This window comes from Ambystoma mexicanum, chromosome 14 (genome assembly GCF_040938575.1).
Source record: "Ambystoma mexicanum isolate Mex_15411 chromosome 14, UKY_AmexF1_1, whole genome shotgun sequence".
Taxonomy (NCBI): domain Eukaryota; kingdom Metazoa; phylum Chordata; class Amphibia; order Caudata; family Ambystomatidae; genus Ambystoma; species Ambystoma mexicanum.
The window spans coordinates 594,214,963-594,236,315 of record NC_090940.1 but is presented as its reverse complement, the minus strand read 5'-3'; the positions used below and the strand labels follow the sequence as shown (position 1 = coordinate 594,236,315).

At 46.4% G+C, this 21,353-nt stretch overlaps 1 protein-coding gene across 5 annotated transcripts in view; it reads left to right on the top strand.

Moving 5' to 3' along the window:
• KCNK10 (potassium two pore domain channel subfamily K member 10) overlaps positions 1 to 21,353 on the top strand; it is a 387,448-nt gene that overhangs the window by 223,936 nt on the left and 142,159 nt on the right. For all 5 annotated transcript variants that reach the window (XM_069637940.1, XM_069637943.1, XM_069637941.1 and 2 more), the window contains one exon: positions 4,976 to 5,298. In XM_069637940.1, coding sequence (XP_069494041.1) covers positions 4,976 to 5,298 — 323 coding nt within the window. The remainder of the gene's footprint in view (positions 1 to 4,975; positions 5,299 to 21,353) is intronic.

The window sequence follows — 21,353 nt, the reverse complement described above, 5'->3', positions numbered from 1 at the left end:
CTCTTCTATGAGATATGTTAGACCTGGTTGCTAACCTTGGCTAGGGTGCACCTAGTGTAAAGAAACAGTCACAGACCTTATCTTCAGTTTACCAGCTTGACAGCTTTCTTTATATATGTCAGATATGGTTCAAATAGAACATTGTTTCATGAAACAGTTCCTAACCTTCAGGGTAAGCCAGTCAGTTCACATCTGTTACATACATGGTCGTGTATCATACATTGGGTCACCTGGGAGTGAGTCATTCTCCTCTGGTAAGTAAATAATTAAATATTAACTCTTGGATCACGGGTAAACCAGTCAGGTCACATTGGTCAGATAAATGGTTGAATAGCATAAATTGGGTCACCTGGGAGTGAGTCAATTCGCCTCTGGTAAATAAATAATTAAATATTTACACTTGGATAGGGCGGAGTGCTGGCCTCTCCTAGCATGAGCGTTTCATTTAACCTAGCTCTCACCCCTTCCTCCATGAACCTATGTACAACAGAACTTCCCCTTGAGAGGGGACCGAGAACACTACACACTGTAGTGACTAAACCACCACACATACAGAAGCCTGCCTGCCTCTGCTGCAACCCTGGGGGAGAAGAGAACAAGGCGGACCGTGACTGCTCCCTTCAATGTGACAGAAAAAATGTACGCTTGCCACAGCCCGCCTGTGCGTTGCCGGCGAGTGAATATACCTCTAAACAGTTCAATGTTGTTTCATCATTCCACTTCACTTTGACCGAAAAAATGTACACTTGCTACTGCCCGCCTGTGCGTCTCCGGCGAGCGAGAACACCTCTAAACAGTTCAATATTGTCTGATCTTCTGCCTCACTTTCTACCTCCTACCTCAGACAGGAAACACACAGTCACGCGTGATGGCGCCCTGGCTCTACTCTAGCAGAGCAGCACCAGCAGTGTAGGCGCACTCCTCCCGACCTTACTCCCTCGCCTCCAGCCGGGCCCAAACTCTCGACCTGGGAATGGGGAGAGTAAAACAGGCCAGACTGGAAGAAGGATGGCCTCAGGGAACGTCCCTTCCAGCAACCGAGAGCCGGTCTGCTCTCTCTGGTTCCCCGCAAGCTTCTCCCTTCGCGCCACGCCAGGATACAATTTATACAATTCCAGCCTTCCCACCAGTCGCTACACTGCAGGGGCCTCCTTACAGAAATAATTCCCAAAACTCCTCAGTCTCATACCCACTGCCACTGTTGGCGGAGCAGACCAAGTCTCCTGAGAGCTTCGCCTCTGCTCATCGCTACGGGAAGCGAGAAAGGCCCATATCAAGCAGAAAACATGAAGCCATGGCACATTAATATACAGAACCACATGAAATGCTGATTTACACTTGTAAAAACGAACACCCTGCCTGCAAGTTACGCCATGCAGGGTGGTAGCTTCAAACAGATTGCTATTGAATTCGACTATTAGTGTTCAGGTCTAAATGCAAGGCGTAATCAGTGGGAATCCATTGGTTTAACGCCCGCATGAAAATGTCATGCAGGTGTAGAGCCGGGTGCTCTTTGAAGACAGAGGATGAAAGCTAAGTGAAAATGCAGGCTCCACAAGGTGCCCCTCGGTTGCCTTGGAACGGCGTGAAAATGGGGAAGCGCGTTAAATGTAGGCATAAAAGCATTACACCTTGCTTGTTTGCCTCCATTTAACATACCCCCCTTGATGGTGATCCCCGCCCCCCTGCATGAGATGTTCATGCTGGTGTAAAACGAATGGAATAGGGATTCATTGTATATAACACCTGCAAAGAGTACTTTGCAGACGGCAATGACATGTTTTAAATGCCGAAGATTAAAGGGAAGGTTAAAGGCAATTTCACCTGTTTTTACTCTTGCATTTTCCACTCCGTTGTGTAAATATACAACATTGCATGCATGCAGGGTTAACATTGCATGCAGCGGACCCAACGACGCATCAGTGCTAATTTTGGTGGTCGTCTGCATGAAATCACAGCTTTTTGCAAAATGAAGCACAATCATTCAGAATGGGGCTTAAATTGTGATTCAAAAGCTGCATTGCTGTATAAGGATTGCTCACATTCTTAATCTGTGAAACACAAGGCCTGGGGGGATTCTCTCACTCGGTGGTGTGAGGGGGGAGGGGCGAAACCTCCCTCGCAGCATTCTGCAAAAAGGGCTAAAAACCACTCTTCATCTAACACGGCCATGTCCCACACCCCTTCCCTCCCCCTGCCATCTGCACGCCTCTTGCACCAAAATGCCAGGGGTAGCAGACGTGATATAACATGGCCCTTGACCTCTGATGAAGACCCACCCCAAAGTGACATCATGAGAAGTGATAGAACATGATCTTTCACCCCTTTAATGATTCTAGCAATTATTGTATATAATTCCAGAAAGACAAATGATTTGTTATTCCTGTTCTTTCTAATTTAGAGTGGTTTACATTAAGGCCGCAACATAAATTCCAGCCAATTCCGAACCAAAGAGCCACATGGCACTGGCCACAGCCCAGGAGCTTAAAAAAAACACAAAAAAGACTTGTTACCATTTTTTTTAATTCTTTTTTTTAGGGGTAGCAAGGGAGACCACAGGCTTAGCAAGGGAAACCTCAGGGGTCGCAGTTGCGACCCCTGCCGAGCCCCAAATGACGCCCCTGCTTGCAACCTTGCATGTATTATGTACTGTCATGTAACTAAGTGTTTTTTTTATCCAACAACGAAGATTGTCTCTACTGTCATGTAACTAAGTATGTTTTTTGCAACCAACAGCGATTGTCTGTAACAGCGCCACGAAGCCCCTGCGTGCTTTATAAATGTTAATAAATAAATACATTTGTGGGAGCTACACTCATTTCGGAAGGAAATTTGTGGGATATCGGCGCCATCTTGACCCAGCTAGTCTTCTGGATTCTCCTTTTCAAAGGTAGAAAATTGATCTTGCTTGAGAAATCTCTGGAAGGTTGGAATCTCGCACAGGGAAAAAACAAAATTCTGAAGAAAACTTCAAAAATTGTGAAAGCTTCAGAAAGGCAGATAAGGGATTGAGGGGGGTATGAGGGTAAGAGAGAGTTTAACAGAAGGCAGGATTATTCCGCTAAATTATCCAGAAGGAAGAGCACTTTCAAATCTGTAGTAAAATATGCTGGTGGGTCAATGCGCCTGCTGCAGAGGTATTTTCGTCACCTGCAGGTCACAATTGCAAACACAGGTCGAGAAGATTCAGGCGTGTATCCTTCTGCCGCTAACGACACTAATACCAATGAGTAATTTAATGAAAGCCAATATCAATACCAGTGCTGGGTCATTCACTCAGGTGTCAGCTACATAAATGCTCATCGATTGCAGAATCCATTACTTCGTACTGGGCAAGCTGGCAGAGGCTGACAAGGTATTCAATAAGCCATTCGCATTGCCAGGTGCTCTTTTTAATTAAACAAAGTCCACCGGCATTAAGCAATGTAAGACATTCTAGCGTGGCAAAACTCCACACATAAACCTACTTGGGTGATGTCTGTCGTACGTTCTTCCGACACTTCAAGCAGCATGCTGTATAGCAGTGGCGGGCAACCTCAGGTCCTCCAGATGTTTGGTCATGCAACTCCCATCATCTGGAGGCAGAATAGTCAATGAGGAGGGGGTCATAGTCCTGGAGGTTGCCCACCACGCCTTTGCGGCTCCAGATTCCTCCCGCGCTTGCAATGAGGGACCAGACCTTTCGCGCGCTCTGCACTGCACATAATGCAACCTCCACGCCCATCGATCAAGTATCTGGGACTGGATCACATGACCCACGGCAAGGGTCCGCGTGACAATGCCAGTCTGCTCTGTGTGTGATCAATGTGCTGAAGCAACCAGGAGGTTGCACACTGCACTTGACAGTCAGATCTTGTATAGAAATTAATCAATACGTTCTCTTGATTGACATCCTGTCATTTGAAGGAATAACCTAAGGAGTTTTCATCAGCTAATACTCCTTGATGTCAGGAAAAGATTAGCAATGGCCTGGTGATAGAGGGATAGAGGGGCAGACAGGGGGGGAGAAAGAGAGAGAGAGAGAGAGAGAGAGGGAGGGAGAGGGCAAGAGGGAATAGTGAGCAATAGAGGCAATAGAGGTAGGGAGACAAAGACAGAGAAATGGAGAGAGTGTGAATGAGCGCTAAAGAGAGACATCCAGAGAAAAGGAGAGAGAGAGACAGGGAGATAGAGATGTGGAAAGAAAGTGAGAGGGAGGGACAGAGAGCGAGAGAGTGAGACAGATGGAGAGTAAGAGAGCGAGAGAGAGCGACAGGCAGAGAGAGCGAGATAGAGGGAGAGGAGAGAGAGCGAGCGATTGAGAGAGATAAGGAGATAGAGGGAGTGAAAAAAGAGAGAGAAGGAGAGACATGAAGGAGACAGATGAAGAGGAAGAGAGAGATAAAGAGAGCTAGAGAGATAGAGGGAGAGGAGAGAGAGCGAGTGATTGAGAGAGACAGGGAGAGGCAGAGAGTGAAAAAAAAGAGCTAGAGAAAGGGAGAGAGTGATGAAAGAGACAGATGTAGAGGAAGAGAAAGCTAAAGCGGGGTAGTGGTAGATGAGAGAGAGCGAGTGATAGATTGAGAGATAGGGAGAAAGAGAGGGAGAGAGAAATAGGCAGGGCGGGACAGAGTGAGAAACACAGAGTCAGAGAGGTAGAGAGACAAAGAGCGAGAAGCCTACTTAAGATACATTTTTCTAAGTCCTTGGTGTAAGGTCCAGCAACAAGAAGTCAACTGGGCAAAGATACACATCAGACTTTCCTAATCTCTAACAGAAATACTTGTGAGAAGTTTATAGATGACATGACACCGAACCGTTGCAGAATACAACCCCCAATTGTGGCTAGGAAGGAGATTACTTGTTTACGACAATGAAAACTGACTGGGGTACTGTGTATGGCGTTTTATTTATGTAAGAAAATTAAGAAAAGGTGCACAAATTACCTTAAAAATATAAAGTGATTAAATTCAAGTTCTTTCCTTTTCCCTTGCAGTGGCTGTTCCTACGTCGGAGCCCTCCTGTGACCCCAAGACCAATGGGCTGTACCCGGCCCACCGACTGTCCGTCGCCTCGCGGGTCACAGTGGTCACCAGCATGGACAACAGCACGTCAGCCTTGTACACTGTGATGAAATGGAAGACGGTGCTGGCCATCTTCGTGGTGGTGGTGGTCTACCTGGTCACGGGGGGCCTGGTGTTCCGCGCCCTCGAGCAGCCCTTCGAAAGCAGCCAGAAGAGCACGATTACGATCGAGAAGGCCAAATTCCTGCACGGGCACTCGTGCGTGACCATGCGGGAGCTGGAGGCTTTGATCCAGGTGAGTGGTGGTCCTTCAGCCTTGTGGCCCACTCTACTGCATGACCATGCTACAAACAGGCCCTGTAGATGTATCTTTGTATGAAACTCAGATTGCGCTATATCGCTCAGCTCTAGATACCCCTTGCCAGGTGTAGGGAGAACATATTACTCTGTAGGAAGCAATCCCTAAAAAGGTGGCTGACCTAATGATACCACTTTTGATTACCATCTGCTCTTTGGACAACGGTTTGGATGTGTTTGACCGAATTTCTTTTGATGGCGGCAAACTGACCGCAATTTATCTGCTCAGGCCAAATTTAAACGCACATGCATTTATTTATTTTTGGTCCCCCGCCTCCAATTCTAAGGAAGGCGGGGACAACCCTGCACCCCCAAAATTGCAAAATATCAAACATGGGGAACTTGGGACACTCCCAAAACCACCGCTCTCCAGGGTTGGTATCTGGCAATATATGCGACCAAATTCCCCCGCAGGCCAAATCACCCATGCAAAATTTCCATCAAATTGGTCATTAGGTCAATTGTTTTAGGTCACATAGGCTAATACCTTTCTGAACTGGGGCGGGGGGGGGGGGGGGTGCCAGTGTTCACGTTTGGTGATTGGCGATCAGTTTCATGGAGCCGGGCTCAGGACAAAATGTGCTTTTCTGGTAGGACCTTTTCGATCTCTGCAGGTTGTCTCTGTCCTAATCAGAGTATCAGAAGGAGGGTATTGGTTGCCATAGTTGCATCTTTCGGTGAGGGGGTCAGCCTGGGGGCAGATTCTGATTTCTCCCACTCTGCCTCCCACAAAGTAGTTCAAGGACATTGTCTGTGCCCCGTGAGGAGCCCTTCACCGGCAGATTCGGACTCAACTACTGGGAGTGCAGGGGGGGCAGGGAGGTGGGCAGGAAGTAGAGGTTAATATGGCTTTGCGGATCGCTAAGGTTTAAGGAACGGTTAGGCGAGAGGGAGTGCCTTTCCTTGCATAGTTCGAATTGATGTCACATTCCAAGGCAACACTCATTAATATAAGTTCAGGAATGTCTACTTTTTTCATTAAGGAAAGACATTGGTGCATGGGGGGCTTTCCACGCGACATACTTTCATTTCCTGCACTGTAGTGTTACAGTCAATACATGAGGAAGATGTCATCCAATGTGTGCACAAAACATTTATTTCATGAAGTGAACAAATTGAGATTTCCAGCGCACATGTGTTTCGTGCTCAAGGCGCTTTGTTTAGGCTAATAAGATGCTCACAACGAAAAAAATAAACTATTGATTGTTCATGGTTGGTGAAATGGAGGTTAGCTGAAAGCCGGAACAATTTTCAACCATTTTCAGTGGCGCGCTGTCACAGTTCTTCTGAATGGCATGCCTGTGTGAACTGAAGTGTTTTCAAGGCTGTCCTAAACATTCCGTGATTTTTTTTTTTGCGACTTCTGGTCCTCTGGCAGGTTGCTTTGGGCCAAGTCAGTTCAGGCTTCTTCCTACAAAGCAGACTTTCTTAGCTTTTCAATGGCCCCAGTCTTCCTTTGCGGCTCAACTTCAAATGTATGGTTGGGATAGAAGTGGCGGCCATTTTGATGGGTGTTTCTGCCTGACTGACCAGTCGGCTGGATGGCGATAGATGGCACTTTAAAAGTGATTCCCCTATTGCAGTGATTCGAGTGCCTGGATAAAGTGAGCTTTTCTTGTTGGGTCCAGTACTCTATATGAACCGCAGTAATCATATTTTTTTCCCAGCCTGTTTTCTTTTTAGAATGCCACTGCTGACCATATATACTGTAAATAATCCGTTTATAACAGTGTTGCGTAGGCGCCCCAGAGATCTTACAAACCTTCAGGTTGTATTCAGGCTAATTATAGATTTAATAATAGAATTAATTCAAGCTGGGAGGTTCCTTGTATTATTTTCTTACCTGTGCAGGCTACTTTAAACATAGTTTGTTCTCTAACAGAAGCCACTGGAAGTGGTCCCTTCTATTCAAGTCTCCTACTAGTTGACGTTGCGTGGTCTGTAATCCTCTGGGTTTGGGGTGCGCCAGGTGCAAGGAATGCCGAAGGTGATTATCAAGAAGTTGCTCCATTTTCCCTCTTCAAGCAAATCAATACGAAAATGCTGATAATGCAATCATATTCATAATTCTTAACAAGGATTGGCTCAACACATGTTTCTTGCTGAGAGAGTGTGCTTCCTCAGGACTCTCAGCATGACCTCTGAGTAGGCGAGACAATGTTTAGTGTTCAGATGAAATCCCATTTCTCTATGTTTGTGGCACAGTGTATACTTGTTGCTCAAAGAGGGTGAGCTCCTGTCTGTCCGGGACCCTGGTAAAATAAGTCGGCTACTCACCTTAGTTCAATGGCAACGGGTGTCAACTTTCCTAACACTATCCCATGCAGTTAGCAATCATTGTTTTCTCTGATATCAATGTTAAGGGATAGAGCAGTAATTGTTAGACCACGGGGGTCTGAAATACTCTGCTACCCACAATGCGAGACACACTGACCACTAGTGTAAGGTTGTTTGCGCTGCCGACATGGGATTGATTCACAGTGTTGTGTTCTCAATCTGTCGCTATTTACAACCTCTACTTTCACTGGTACTGAAGCTAGTAGAGATCGCAATGGAAGTTCAGCCATTACTAAACAACCTGGCTTTTGTTGCCCTACAGAATGCACTGTTCTATCGCAATGATGCCATCAGCGACAAGCCTTACCTTGGATGTCTTGTGAGGCTTTGCGTCGAAGAGGTAAGGCTCCCCAGGTAGCCACGCCGCCGTCTGTAAGTGCCACAGAACAGCCAGGGGGCTACCTTGAGAGGACAAGTCTCAGTGACGGAGGACAAAACCTAAAAAAAATGGAGAAACCCTCCAGTGTGGAACAGACTGCAGCAGGTAGGTCTTCAAGTAGTCCAGTGACAGAACATAGGATGTAAATGTCCAATTGGAGAGAGTTGTGCGCCATTCTCTGAGCCCTGTTGTACTTCAGGATGTCTCTGGATGGCCGGGCGACATTGGTCCGGACGGGCAATACCACAGCTTTGGATATGTCAACTGCCAGGGGGGGGTCCGGCCGTTCCTTGAATGCTCTGGCAGCTCAGATAGGTTGCAGGGGGTGTCACACCTGTTGTCCCTGGTGGCCTCTCATGTCAGGGGGTGGACAATGCTCGGGTGGATCTACTCAGCCACAGGTTCCCCTACTCTTCCGAACTGAATCTGTCGGGCAGGGTGTTTGCAGAGATCTGTGTCTGGTTCGGGCTCCCGGCTCCTGATCTCTTTGCCTCTCCGGCATCTGCAAAGTTTCCTCTCTTCTGCTCCTGGTTCCTGGCCGAAGGAGATTGGGGGTGGATGTCCTTGCTGTGGAGTGGCCTTGGTGTGTCCTTTATGTGCTCCCTCCTCTCCCCCTTCTTGCCTAGGTGGTTCAGCACATCAGGGAAAGCGGGGCGACTGTGCTGTTTACTGCTCCGTTCTGGCCCCGTCGGAGCTGGTTTCCCTCCCTGTTGGAACTTTTTTCCCAGGAGCCTTGGTTGATTCCGCTGTGGCCTTGTCCCCTTCAGGCGGGTCAGGGATTCGAGGTCAGACAGGTTCAATGGGCAGTTTGGCTATTGCACGGTCTTGGTTGGTCTCCCAGGGGTTTTTGGGTCCTGTGATCGAGTCTATCCTTAATGCTCATCGACGTTCTACTCTGAAGGTGTATGACAGGCACTGGGGCCACTTTTGGGCCTGGTGTGGGCAGTCTGGGATCCTCCCTACATTCTGGTCTGCCCGCTACTCTCCAGTTCCTCCAGGAGGGTTTTGACAAGGGCCTGGCAATCTCCTTGCTTCGCTCCAACTGGGTCACCATTAAAATCCTCTTGGGAGACTCTGATGGCCACCTGGAGGGGGAGGTCTTAATGGGGAGGTTTCTTCGGGGTCTCCCTACTCCCTGTCCTTGTACCTATTAGGGCCTTCCCCCTTGGGATCTCCCTCTTGTCTTGAGGTTCCTTCAGGGGCCTCCCTTTGAGCCCCTGTCGGAGATATCAACCACCTTACTCTGAAGACTGCTTTCCTGATTGCTATGACATCTGCCCGTAGGCTGGGGGAGGTTGGGGCTCTGTTGTGTCAACCCCCCTTTCTTGAGAGTTCTGCCAGACTCTGGTTTAGTGGTGTGATCCAAAGTTTCTGCCTAAGGTTGTGTCTCGGTTTCACACTTCTAAGGATCTGGTTCTCCTGTGTTTTTCCAGGATCCGCAGACGCCGGACGAGGTAGCTTTCGCATGCCATTGATATGCGGCAGGCGGTTCTGGAATATTTGTCTCGGACAGCCCTTTTCCGGTAGTCTGATAGTCTCTTGGTTACTTTTGGCTCTGCAGGTGCGGGCGGAAGGCCTCTGTGGTTTCCATTAGCCGGTGGCTCCGTACTGTTGTCTCCATGGCTTATGTGGCTTCTGGCCTGCCTGTTCCTGATCACGTTCAGGGTCGCTCTACTAGGGGTCTGGCTGCTTCTGGGGCAGATGCTCGGGGGGGTTTCTCTTCAGGGAATTTGTAGAGCTGCCACCTGGGCAGATCGTAGCAGTTTTGTCAACCACTATCGATTGACTGTCTCCCACTCCGGGGATGGTTCCTTTGGGGTTGGTGTTTTGTCTGTTGGGATGACTTTCTGTCTTTGTGTCTCATTGGGCATCTCTCCTCGTCGCTGCTATGGTATGCCTCATGTAGGAAGTACTGGGACGAGGAAGAGAGGACGTGGAGGTAATGCTCTGATTACTTACCAGTAGTCTTCATTACTCCTAGTCCTACTCTTCCTCGTCACAGTACTGACGACCCTCCTCTCCCTCCTTCCGGAGGTTGGGGGGTGCCCATGCTCTGGCTTGGATATGTTAAACTGGATGCTGAGGGATAAGGGGAGGAGTTATATAAAAGAAAATAAATAGAAGAAGGTTCTGTGTCGGAGGCAGGGGCCTCATGAAGTAAGTACTGTGCCGAGGAAGAGTAGGACTAGGAGTAATGAAGATTATCAGCAAGTAATCAGAGCACTAACACCTGTCTTTGAACCTTTTTATCTAAAGAAGTGGATTTTCTCGTTTTTGAAGATGGAGTTGGGGCACTGAATGGATAAACCCTGTACATCACCCGTCCCTCCTCCTCCTCAAAGTAACCCGTGGTTTAAAGCCAGCATACATTTTCATGCTGGAGTTAATCCATTGGATTTCTATGGAATCAGCTTGATTTGACCTTGGTAAATGCAGACAGATTTCATAAGAAACCATTGTGAATGTCCACGCAATCGTTAAACGAGGAAGCTATTTAGACTTTTACCAACACATAAAAGAAAGTTTCAATTGATATGTTGTCTGTGTTAACACATTTCGTTTACCACTACTTGTTAGAAGTGAGTGAAATGTGGATTGGTAGTGTTGACCTGAAAGATGATATCTGTGAGTGTCTTGCTGGGTCGAATTGTGCGGGCTATTGTGATTCCCTGTGATTTTTCCTTTCTTTTGGTATCTTCGGCCTGAATGAGGGAGCTCTGTGTGTTCATTGCTCAGTAGAATTGGGCTTGCTATTGTGAAGCCCTGTGATTTTTCCTTTCTTTTGGTATTTTTGGCCTGAATGAGGGATCTTTGTGCGTGTCATGCTGGGTAGAATTGGGCTTGCTATTGTGAGTCCCTGTGATTTTTTCTTTCTTTTGGTATGTTTGGCCTGAATGAGGAATCTCTGTGCGTGCCTTGCTGGGTAGAATTGTGCTTGCTATTGTGAGTCCCTGTGATTTTTCCTTTCTTTTGTTATTTTTGGCCTGAATCAGGGATCTCTGTGCATGCCTTGCTGGGTAGAATTGTGCTTACTATTGTGAATCCCTGTGATTTCTTCCTTTCTTTTGGTATTTTTGGCCTGAATGAGGGATCTCTGTGCGTGCCTTGCTGGGTAGAATTGTGCTTGCTATTGTGATTCCCTGTGATTTTTCCTTTCTTTTGGTATTTTTGGCCAGAATGAGTGATTTCTGTGCGTGTTTTACTGGGTAGAATTGTGCTTGCTATTGTGAGTCCCTATGATTTTCCTTTCTTTTGGTATTTTTAGCCTGAATGAGGGATCTCTGTGCGTGCCTTGCTGGGTAGAATTGTGCTTGCTATTGTGATTCCCTGCGATTTTTCCTTTCTTTTGGTATTTTTGGCCTGAATGAGGGATCTCTGTGCGTGCCTTGCTGGGTAGAATTGTGCTTGCTATTGTGATTCCCTGCAATTTTTCCTTTCTTTTGGTATTTTTGGCCAGAATGAATGATTTCTGTGCGTGTTTTACCCGGTAGAATTGTGCTTGCTATTGTGAGTCCCTATGATTTTCCTTTCTTTTGGTATTTTTGGCCTGAATGAGGAATCTCTGTGCGTGCCTTGCTGGGTAGAATTGTGCTTGCTATTCTGATTCCCTGTGATTTTTTCTTTCTTTTGGTAATTTTTGCCTGAATGAGGGATCTCTGTGCGTGCCTTGCTGGGTAGAATTGTGCTTGCTATTGTGAGTCCCTGTGATTTTTCCTTTCTTTTGTTATTTTTGGGCTGAATCAGGGATCTCTGTGCATGCCTTGCTGGGTAGAATTGTGCTTACTATTGTGAATCCCTGTGATTTCTTCCTTTCTTTTGGTATTTTTGGCCAGAATGAGTGATTTCTGTGCGTGTTTTACTGGGTAGAATTGTGCTTGCTATTGTGAGTCCCTATGATTTTCCTTTCTTTTGGTATTTTTGGCCTGAATGAGGGATCGCTGTGCGTGCCTTGCTGGGTAGAATTGTGCTTGCTATTGTGATTCCCTGCAATTTTTCCTTTCTTTTGGTATTTTTGGCCAGAATGAATGATTTCTGTGCGTGTTTTACCCGGTAGAATTGTGCTTGCTATTGTGAGTCCCTATGATTTTCCTTTCTTTTGGTATTTTTGGCCTGAATGAGGAATCTCTGTGCGTGCCTTGCTGGGTAGAATTGTGCTTGCTATTCTGATTCCCTGTGATTTTTTCTTTCTTTTGGTAATTTTGGCCTGAATGAGGGATCTCTGTGCGTGCCTTGCTGGGTAGAATTGTGCTTGCTATTGTGATTCCCTGTGATTTTCCTTTCTTTTGGTCTTTTTGGCCTGCATGAGGGATCTCTGTGTGTGTCTTGCTGGGTAGAATTGGGCCTGCTATTGCAAGTCCCTGTGATTTTTCCTTTATTTGGGTATTTTTGGCCTGAATGAGGGATCTCTGTGCATGCCTTGCTGGGTAGAATTGGCCTTGCTATTGTGAATCCCTGTGATTTTTCCTTTCTTTTGGTATTTTTGGCCTGAATGAGGGATCTTTGTGTGTGTCTTGCTGGGTAGAATTGGGCTTGCTATTGTGAGTCCTGTTTTTTTTCCTTTCTTTTGGTATTTTTGACTTGAATGAGGGATCTATGTGCGTGCCTTGATGGGTAGAATTGTGCTTGCTTCTGTGATTCTCAGGAGTTTTTCATTTAGTTGGCTATGTTTTGGGCTGAATGAGGGGTCCACGCATGTCTCTTTGTGTGAGTATCAAGCCAGTGATTGAGCTCTCAGTGATTTTTCATTTACTTAGCAAGAATTAGAATGAATGAGGGTACATCATACATTTTTAAAGGGCTTAGTTACCCCAGGCTTTGTATAAAGGTTCTCTACCAATTCTTATACTTCACTGAATTGTTGACAGCTCAATCATCCTTTGTGTGAATTTATAATAAAGTTCTCAGCAGCACCATTTATACATTACCACCTGGAACTGTAGGTCACAAGCAGATCCTCTGCACCAGGTATCCTTTAAAGAAAACAGAGAATGGTGGAAGGAATTTGACTGCACAATTGGCACAACTGCGCAATAATATTCTACTTACCATGTATTCCAGTGCGAACCGACTTCATTTTAGGAAGGTCATGAAAACATCTCTACTTCCCTAAGTATGTTTAACAAGGAGGTTGATCATGTAGGTCCAGCCATTCATGCATCAGCGTAGTGACATAGGAGAACATGCAAGTCTCCTTTATGAGTAGCGTGCCTGTTTCGGTATGTGTGAGCATGGTTGTGAGTGTGCGTGTGTGTGTGTGTGTGGATGCTTCTGGTTGCATGAGTGTAGGTGTGCTAGCCAAGCGTTATCAAAGACCTCATCATACTTGCACTAGCGTGAACGCCACCAGCACCCATCCACATGCCTGACCGCATGGGTTTCTCTCTCCCGCAGCCGGGTCAGCCACGCTAAGCCATTATTTTGGCCAAATGCCAATCGTGCTCCATGACCTCCAACATTCTGGACTTCGGTCCCCTGAGAGTGTTCCCACTAACAGCGCATTGAGACTATAATAATGGTGATATTGCGCTATACAAATGACAAGCACAATACAATACAATACTTGCCAGCACTTTTTGTCCTTGTTGTGCTAGGGGTGGGGGAGCCGTTGGCATCACATTGTAGTGAGAAGAGTTCTTGTTCAAATCTTCCAAGTGAGGCAGCATGTATGAGCTGGGAAAACCAAACTGGAGACCTCTGGTGTTCTCACACTCTCTTTCGTGGCTTGTTCGTTGGCCCAGCTGATTGGTGCCGAAAAAGAGTTAAGAAATGCATAAATACTAAATCCCCCCATGTCCTTACAGGGGGTGTAGGCAGTAAGAAGACAAACTGGAATAAAGTGGGTAGTTTCCATCCAGAAGGTCGACCTGGGACAATAAATGGCCGTGGGACCCAAAACAATAGTGCACAATCGTAAATCGCATTTTGTTGCTTTTTGCCACAATCTATTTATATAGTAACTACAGAACATTTTTAGTACAATGTGTGACAAGTAGTGCATGCAAATGGGTCTGTAGCACTGGTCCAAACTACCAGCTGCACGGTGCATTAATGCACGTAACTGGCCCGCATTGCCACACAAACAGTCCTGCATTAGCCATTTCGGCACACTGCTCAGGCATTGCCCGGTTGCTGTACAGGCCATTGCGTGTCCAGCTGCAAGCCGGTAAGATGGCTCCGTGGGTTAAAGGCTCGTTGATGTGATCTGTGTTTGATCTGCAGGTCCAAACCCAGGCAAAGGCCAACTCAGCCTTTCATCACCCCGAGGTCGGTAAATGAGTGCCAATTCCGATTGGGTAATAACAGTAAAGTATGCAAGTATGTCCTATGTAAAGCACTCTAGATTAAAGCGCTAAATAAAAAAACATATTAATATTATTAATAGTTAGGGCGCATATCCAACAAGTTTATTAAATGTGTGCTATTGTACTAGAATATAGCTATTATTTAAATACCACGTGATAATTCAGGTTATGCTCTCCATATGTAATGTGACAGTAAGACCCACACAATAAGGTAGGATTGATACACTTCTGATACTGTGGTTACACAAACCCCATAAGTTAAAATAGTGGTGATCACATTTGTTGAACTGACTACTGTTTATAAATGCATTGTACTTTAATACATCGGTTCCTCCATTAACATCATATAATACACCTAATAGAAGCTTGAGCCTGAGAACGCTGGTTGATTATCTTCCTTTCAGGAAAGCCCTGAAGACACATCTGTTTAATCTCTTTCTTCCCCTCTGTTAGAGTATTTGGCATTTAAGAGTCTGTGTGAGCCTGCTCTCCCTCCCGCTTAGCGCCTAGAGGCCTCAGGCCTTAGTTATGCGCTTTACACATTTTTGTAATAATAATAATAATAATACAATAAGAGCACTGAAAACACATCTTGTGTATACCAAACTCCAACGTGGGCTGAGAAAAAGCAATTTAAATGTGTCTTTGGTGAATTTTCATCAAGTCATTGCTTTTTTTAATTGTCTGCCATGTGCTTCCAGATTACCCGAAAGAAAGGCCTGTATTTGCATGGTAACGCCAAATGTGCAGGTATGTCCCAAGAGAGGGGACGCAGCAAGGGTCACCAAGTTCTGTCAAAATCGTCAATTCCCCCACTCACCACGTGCCTTCATTTCCACCCTTAATGAAACTGGCAAAATCTCTGAGGTTTGCAAACAGCCTCTCGGAGTGAGAAGGCAGCTGTAATAATCATGTGAACTCGCAATTAAAAACATTTTCTTTCACGCGCCTGGGTGGGCGTCCTTCTCCCCTCTGCAGTTTTCAGCTCAGCTGTTCATTTAAAATGACATGACTCATTTGACATTGGTTGAGGTTTTATCATACAATTATATAGTTTTTATATAATGTGCTTTGTTTAAAGCATGGTTCTGCAAACCACGGCTCTGCAGGTGTTTTGAACTACGACTCCCAAGATCCCTTACCATTGACCATTCAACCATCCACCCATCCCATCCACCCACCCATCGTTGCATCCATCCAGCCTTCCATCGTTCCACTGTTGCATTATTTAGTGAATACCATTTAAGTTACATTTCCAGGGACACTCTGCTTTCCCCGGCACACGCGAGTTATACCAGATTTATATCCGCAATGCTTGACTTTCAGCCGACACCCCCTGATGCGTCAAATCCATCCATATCTTTATAAATTCCGGGCTCGACTATTGTAACAGCTTGTTTTCTGGTATCTCCAATATGAATTTGAATAAGCTGCAAGTTCTCCAAAATGGACCAATCAGGGCCGTTTATGGATTAGGCAAGGCAGAGCATGTCATGCTGTTCAGGCGCGCCCACCGTTGGCTCCCGGTGATGCACCGAATCCAACGCAAAGTGATGTCACAGACTCAGAAATGCATTCAAGGTGGAGCGCCTGGCTACCTGGGTGCCTGTTTGCATGTGAAACCTATCAACAGAACTCTGCGTTCAAACTCTAGCTTCTTGCTGTGTCAACCTGGAGATAAACTTGCCACATCCAGAGGATCCAGGATTGACATCTGGGCCCTCAAAATGTGGCATCTTCTTCCAGCTGATCTTCGGAATCTTCCCTGTACTAAAAAGTTCAAAAAGGACCTGAAAACCTTTCTTTTTAACAAGGGCCTTGATTGATTCTCCTCTGTTTCTGTTCCTTCTTGATTTCTGTCTGTTAGTCCTGGTGCCCTGGTCTGTTCATGGATCTGAGCCGTTCGTCCATCTCTGGATCTGCGCTGTTCATCCATTCCTGGTTCAGAGCAAGGCATCCATCTCTCGATCTGAGCCATTAATCCTTTCCTGGATATGAGCCGTTCTTCCATTCTTGGGCCGCAGCTGCTCACCCATTCCTGTATCTGTGTCACTCATCCATTCCTGGATCTGCACCATTCATCCATTCCAGATTCTGTGCCATTCATCCATTCCAGGATCTGTCCCATTCATCCATTCCTGTATCTGTGTCACTCATCCATTCCTGGACCTGCACCATTCTTCCATTCCTGGATCCGAGCTGTTCATCCATTTGCGGATCTGAGCAAGGGATCCATTCCTGGATCTAAGCGGTTCACCCATTCCTGTATCTGAGCTGCTCATCCATTGCTGGATTTGAGGTGTTCATTCATTCCAGGTTCTGTGCCATTCATCCATTCCAGGATCTGTGTCACTCATCCATTCCTTTATCTGTGTCACTCATCCATTCCTGTATCTTTGTGACTCATCCATTCCTGGATCTGCACCATTTATCCATTCCAGGTTCTGCACTATTCATCCATTCCAGGATCTGTCCCATTCATCCATTCCTGTATCTGTGTCACTCATCCATTCCTGGATCTGCACCATTCTTCCATTCCTGGATCCGAGCTGTTCATCCTTTTGCGGATCTGAGCAAGGGATCAATTCCTGGATTTAAGTGGTTCAACCAATCCTGTATCTGAGCCGCTCATCCATTCCTGGATCTGAGGTGTTCATCCATTCCAGGTTCTGTGCCATTCATCCATTCCTGTATCTGTGTCACTTATCCATTCCTGTATCTGTGTCACTCATCCATTCCTGTATCTGTGTCACTCATCCATTCCTGGATCTGCACCATTCTCCGATTCCTGGATCTGAGCCATTCATCCATTTGCGGATCTGACCAAGGCATCCATTCCTGCATCTGAGCCATTCATCCATTCCTGGATCTGAGCCGTTCATCCATTCCTGGATCTGAGCTGTTCATCTATTCCTGGATCTGCACCATTCTTCCATTCCTTGGTCTGTGCAATGCACTGTTCCCTGTATTAGAATACCTCTTTGCGTGGCCCAAAAGCTGTATGCATTCTCTCAATAAAGGAGTGACCTTCCTGGTACTCTGGTGAGGTGAAGTAAGGAGTCGGACAAAGGGGTGGCATGTTTCAATACGTTTTATTCTAGAAATAAAGAAAAGATCCTACCTCTCCCTATTTCTAAAGGGTTATCCGTACCAAAACAAATATCAACTTGGGTGCTCGTTGACAGGACGTTTGTCCAAATAAACAATATCCGTCCTCAGTCCAAAAACCTACTCTAATCCTACCACTAACATACAAAAGGGTTCAGCATCCAAAGGAAAATAGTACCAGGAGAATGACTGCCTTCTCCTGATCCACCTCAAACAGTTTTGAGGGCTGTCTTGAGATATTCTTTTACAATAATCTCAAAAGTCTCTTCACTTCTTCTTGACTCTTGGTACTTTGGGTATCTGTCACGTATCGTCTCAGCCTTCCCCAACTCCACCTCACCTGTCTTCTCCTGTACTTCTTCCGTCTTTATTACAGCCTTCTTCTTCTTAACCTTTTCTCCTTCGGCGGGTTTCTTCTCCTTTTTCTTTTGTCGAAGATATGGACGCGCTCCCTCGGTAACCTCCGTGATCTGGCTGATAACAGACCAAGGGAATACCCGAGGAGCACGCCCTAAAGAATGGGGAAAAAGCCTCCTGGCAAAAAACCCCGATCAGTATTCAGGTTTCCGTGGAATACTGATGTCCGGCAATTACATGGAGATCTTGATTCCTGTAGTCGCAGAGCTCCGGACACGTAGTATGAATGTCCACACCTTGCTCAACTGTCGTATCGGCTGAGTTGTGATAGGAGGGAGGTCTCGGTCCGTCGGAACACCGAAGAGGCGTTACGAACGGAACAACAGAAGAAAAGAAGGAGGAAAGAAAGAGGTAAGGAAAAGGACAGGAAAGTATGAACAGTCGAAAACGCTCACAGCGAAAATACTAACGCTGAAGCGCCGGCTGAGTGAAAAAGGCAGGAAAAATACTTACATGGAAAACGCTGGGTAGAGCGCGTTGTGCTAGAAAGGACAGAAGATAAGACCCTAATCACCTTACCTGAAAACCTGAAATCACCTCCAGTGTAGGGAAAGAATAGGTGGGTAAGTAAAGGACTTGAACGCAAAGGCAATGTTGAAAAAGTGAGACGCTGAGAGTGACTTGCTGGGCACGTAACGGAAACGATACAACGCGCAGAGCGTTGCTATGGGCCGCTAGTTATAGAATATGTCGGCCATGTTGGAATAAACTAGACCGATAGAATGGAACAGGCCGCCATCTTAGTAGTATCTCCAACGACTAGCAATTCTCCAGGGCTGGTGCATGACAGTATGCCCCCTTCGATACCTGCCTCCTCCAGGTTTTCCTAGGTACAGCCTATGGAATCGCTGTACAAGTTTGGGAGCGTGCATATGGGATCTTGGTTCCCAAGATCTTTCGGCCATGGGAAATCCCTTCCAATGGACCAAATATTGAAGGGTTTCTCTCCTGTAGCGGGAATCTACAATTCTGGCCACCTCGTATTCCTCAGGTTCTTCGGGCGGAGTGATCACCGTCCTTCTCAAAGGTCTCTTGTACAGATCTCTTTGATGAGTCTTAAGTAAAGAGGAGTGAAAGACCGGATGTACCCTCCGCAGAGAGTGAGGTAATTTTAGTTTGAAGGCTACAGGATTGATCTGGGCCAGGATTGGGTAGGGCCCTATGTATCGTGCTGTGAATTTCCCCTTATGAGTCCAGCGAGGTAGATATCGCGTAGATAACCAAACCAAATCTCCTTTCTTCCAAAGAGGAACCGGATTACGTTTGGTGTCCGCATAGGTCTTATACCTCTTGCGGCTTTCCTCTAAGGTTTGTAGGGCTTCCTTGTGTGTACGCTTGAGATCTAGCAGCATCCTCTCCAAGGCGGGAGTTGTGGTCTGGCTGCTGAAAGATAAGGCTCCTAGATGATGCGGGTCATAACCATAGGTGCACCTGAAAGGACTCATCTTAATCGCCGTATGAAAGGTGTTGTTGTAAGCGAACTCTGCCATTGGTAACAGAGCAGCACAGTTGTCCTGTTCCCTGTTACAAAAACAGCGAAGGTATTGTTCTAAACTAGCGTTCAGTCTTTCGGTCTGTCCATTGGACTGGGGGTGATATCCCGAGGATAACGCTTTCTGTATAGCCAACTGGTTACATAGCGAGTTCCAAAATTTAGAAGTAAATTGCGTTCCTCTGTCCGAAATTATGGACCGTGGTAACCCGTGTAACCTTACTATCTCGCGAAGGAAGACTGTAGCGGTCTCTGAGGCTGAAGGTACTCCTGCGAGAGCTACGAAATGAGCTAACTTGGTGAAAGAATCAATCGTCACTAGAATCACCTTCTTTTCCTGGGAAACTGGGAGTTCTACTATGAAGTCCAATGAGAGGTCCTCCAGGGGCGTGTGGGAGTCTTGGCTTGATGTAGGAGTCCGAGTGGTCTGTGGCGAGGGGTCTTATTGATGGCACAGATGGGACAAGTCGACACATAAGAGGTGATGTCTCTTCGCATCGACGGCCACCAGAAACTCCTGGACACCAACTCGAACGTTGCCTTCTCCCCCTTATGTCCAGCCATGGGTAGATCATGGCAAAAGCTGATGGCCTGTCTGCGAAGATCAGTGGTGGGTAAGAACAATGCTGAATGATGAAACCACAATCCTTCGTGTTCCTGCAATTTGTATGACTGTTTCTCTTCCTGAGCATAATCCTTGAGTTCACCTTGAACCTTCTCAAGGAATAGGTTAGCAATTGTATGAAAGTGGTTCTCAAGCAGAATCTTCTCCTTTTTAACCTCCAATAGATCTTCCTCCAACCAGCTTCGGGATAACGCGTCTGCCACACTATTCTGGGATCCTGGTATGTAGGTGATCAGGAAATCAAAGCTTGAAAAATAATAGGCCCAACGGGCATGCCTGGAGTTCCTGCATTCCATTTGTTGGAGAACCTTGAGATTCCTATGATCAGTACGAATCACAAATTGGTGAGAGGCTCCCTGTAGCAAATGTCTCCATTCCTGACAGGCTGCCCGCATTTCTAATAATTCTCTTTCCAGAACTGAGTAGTTTCTTTCGCTTCCAGTTAGGGTGCGAGAGTAATAGGCGATAGGGTGTTCTTCTCCATTGCATCCTTCTTGTAACAAGACTGCCCCTAAAGCACCCCCGAGGCATCGGTCTCCAAAATAAATGGTTTATTCTGCTCGGGCTGAACCAAAACCGGGGCAGTGATGAATCGTCTTTTTAGTGTCCTGAATGCTGCTTGAGCCGCCGAACCCCACTGGAATACTATACCCTTTTTGAGAAGTGCTGTGATGGGTAATACCAGATCAGAGAAGTTGGGTATAAACCAGCGGTAAAAGTTCGCCAGACCTAGGAAACGTTGAATCTCCTTGACTGACGAGGGCTCTGGCCATCTGTCTATGGCCAACACCTTCTTGGGGTCCATACGGATACCTTTCTCTGATAATATAAATCCCAGGTAAGGTACTTCTGTGGTCTCAAAGAGACACTTCTCGGGCTTGGCGAAAAGTTGATTTTCCAATAACCTACGAAGTACTTCGCATACATGTAGCCGGTGTTCCTCCAAGGATGGAGAGAAAATCAGAATGTCGTCAAGGTATACGACTACCGATATGTATAACATATCGGCAAAGATCTTGTCTACAAATCTCTGAAATACCGCTGGGGCGTTTACCAGTCCGAATGGCATAACACAGTACTCAAACAACCCCAGCGGCGTCCTGAAAGCGGTTTTCCACTCGTCTCCTTTCTTTATTCTTAGCAGATGATATGCACCATGGAGATCGAGCTTGGTGAATACCTTTGAATCTCTGACAGCTTCCAGTATGTCTCTGATAAGCGGCATTGGGTACCTGTCTCGGATGGTAATGCTGTTCAAGCCCCTGTAATCGATACAGGGGCGTAATTCTTTGGAGTCCTTCTTTGATATGCAGAACAATGATGCCCCTCCTGA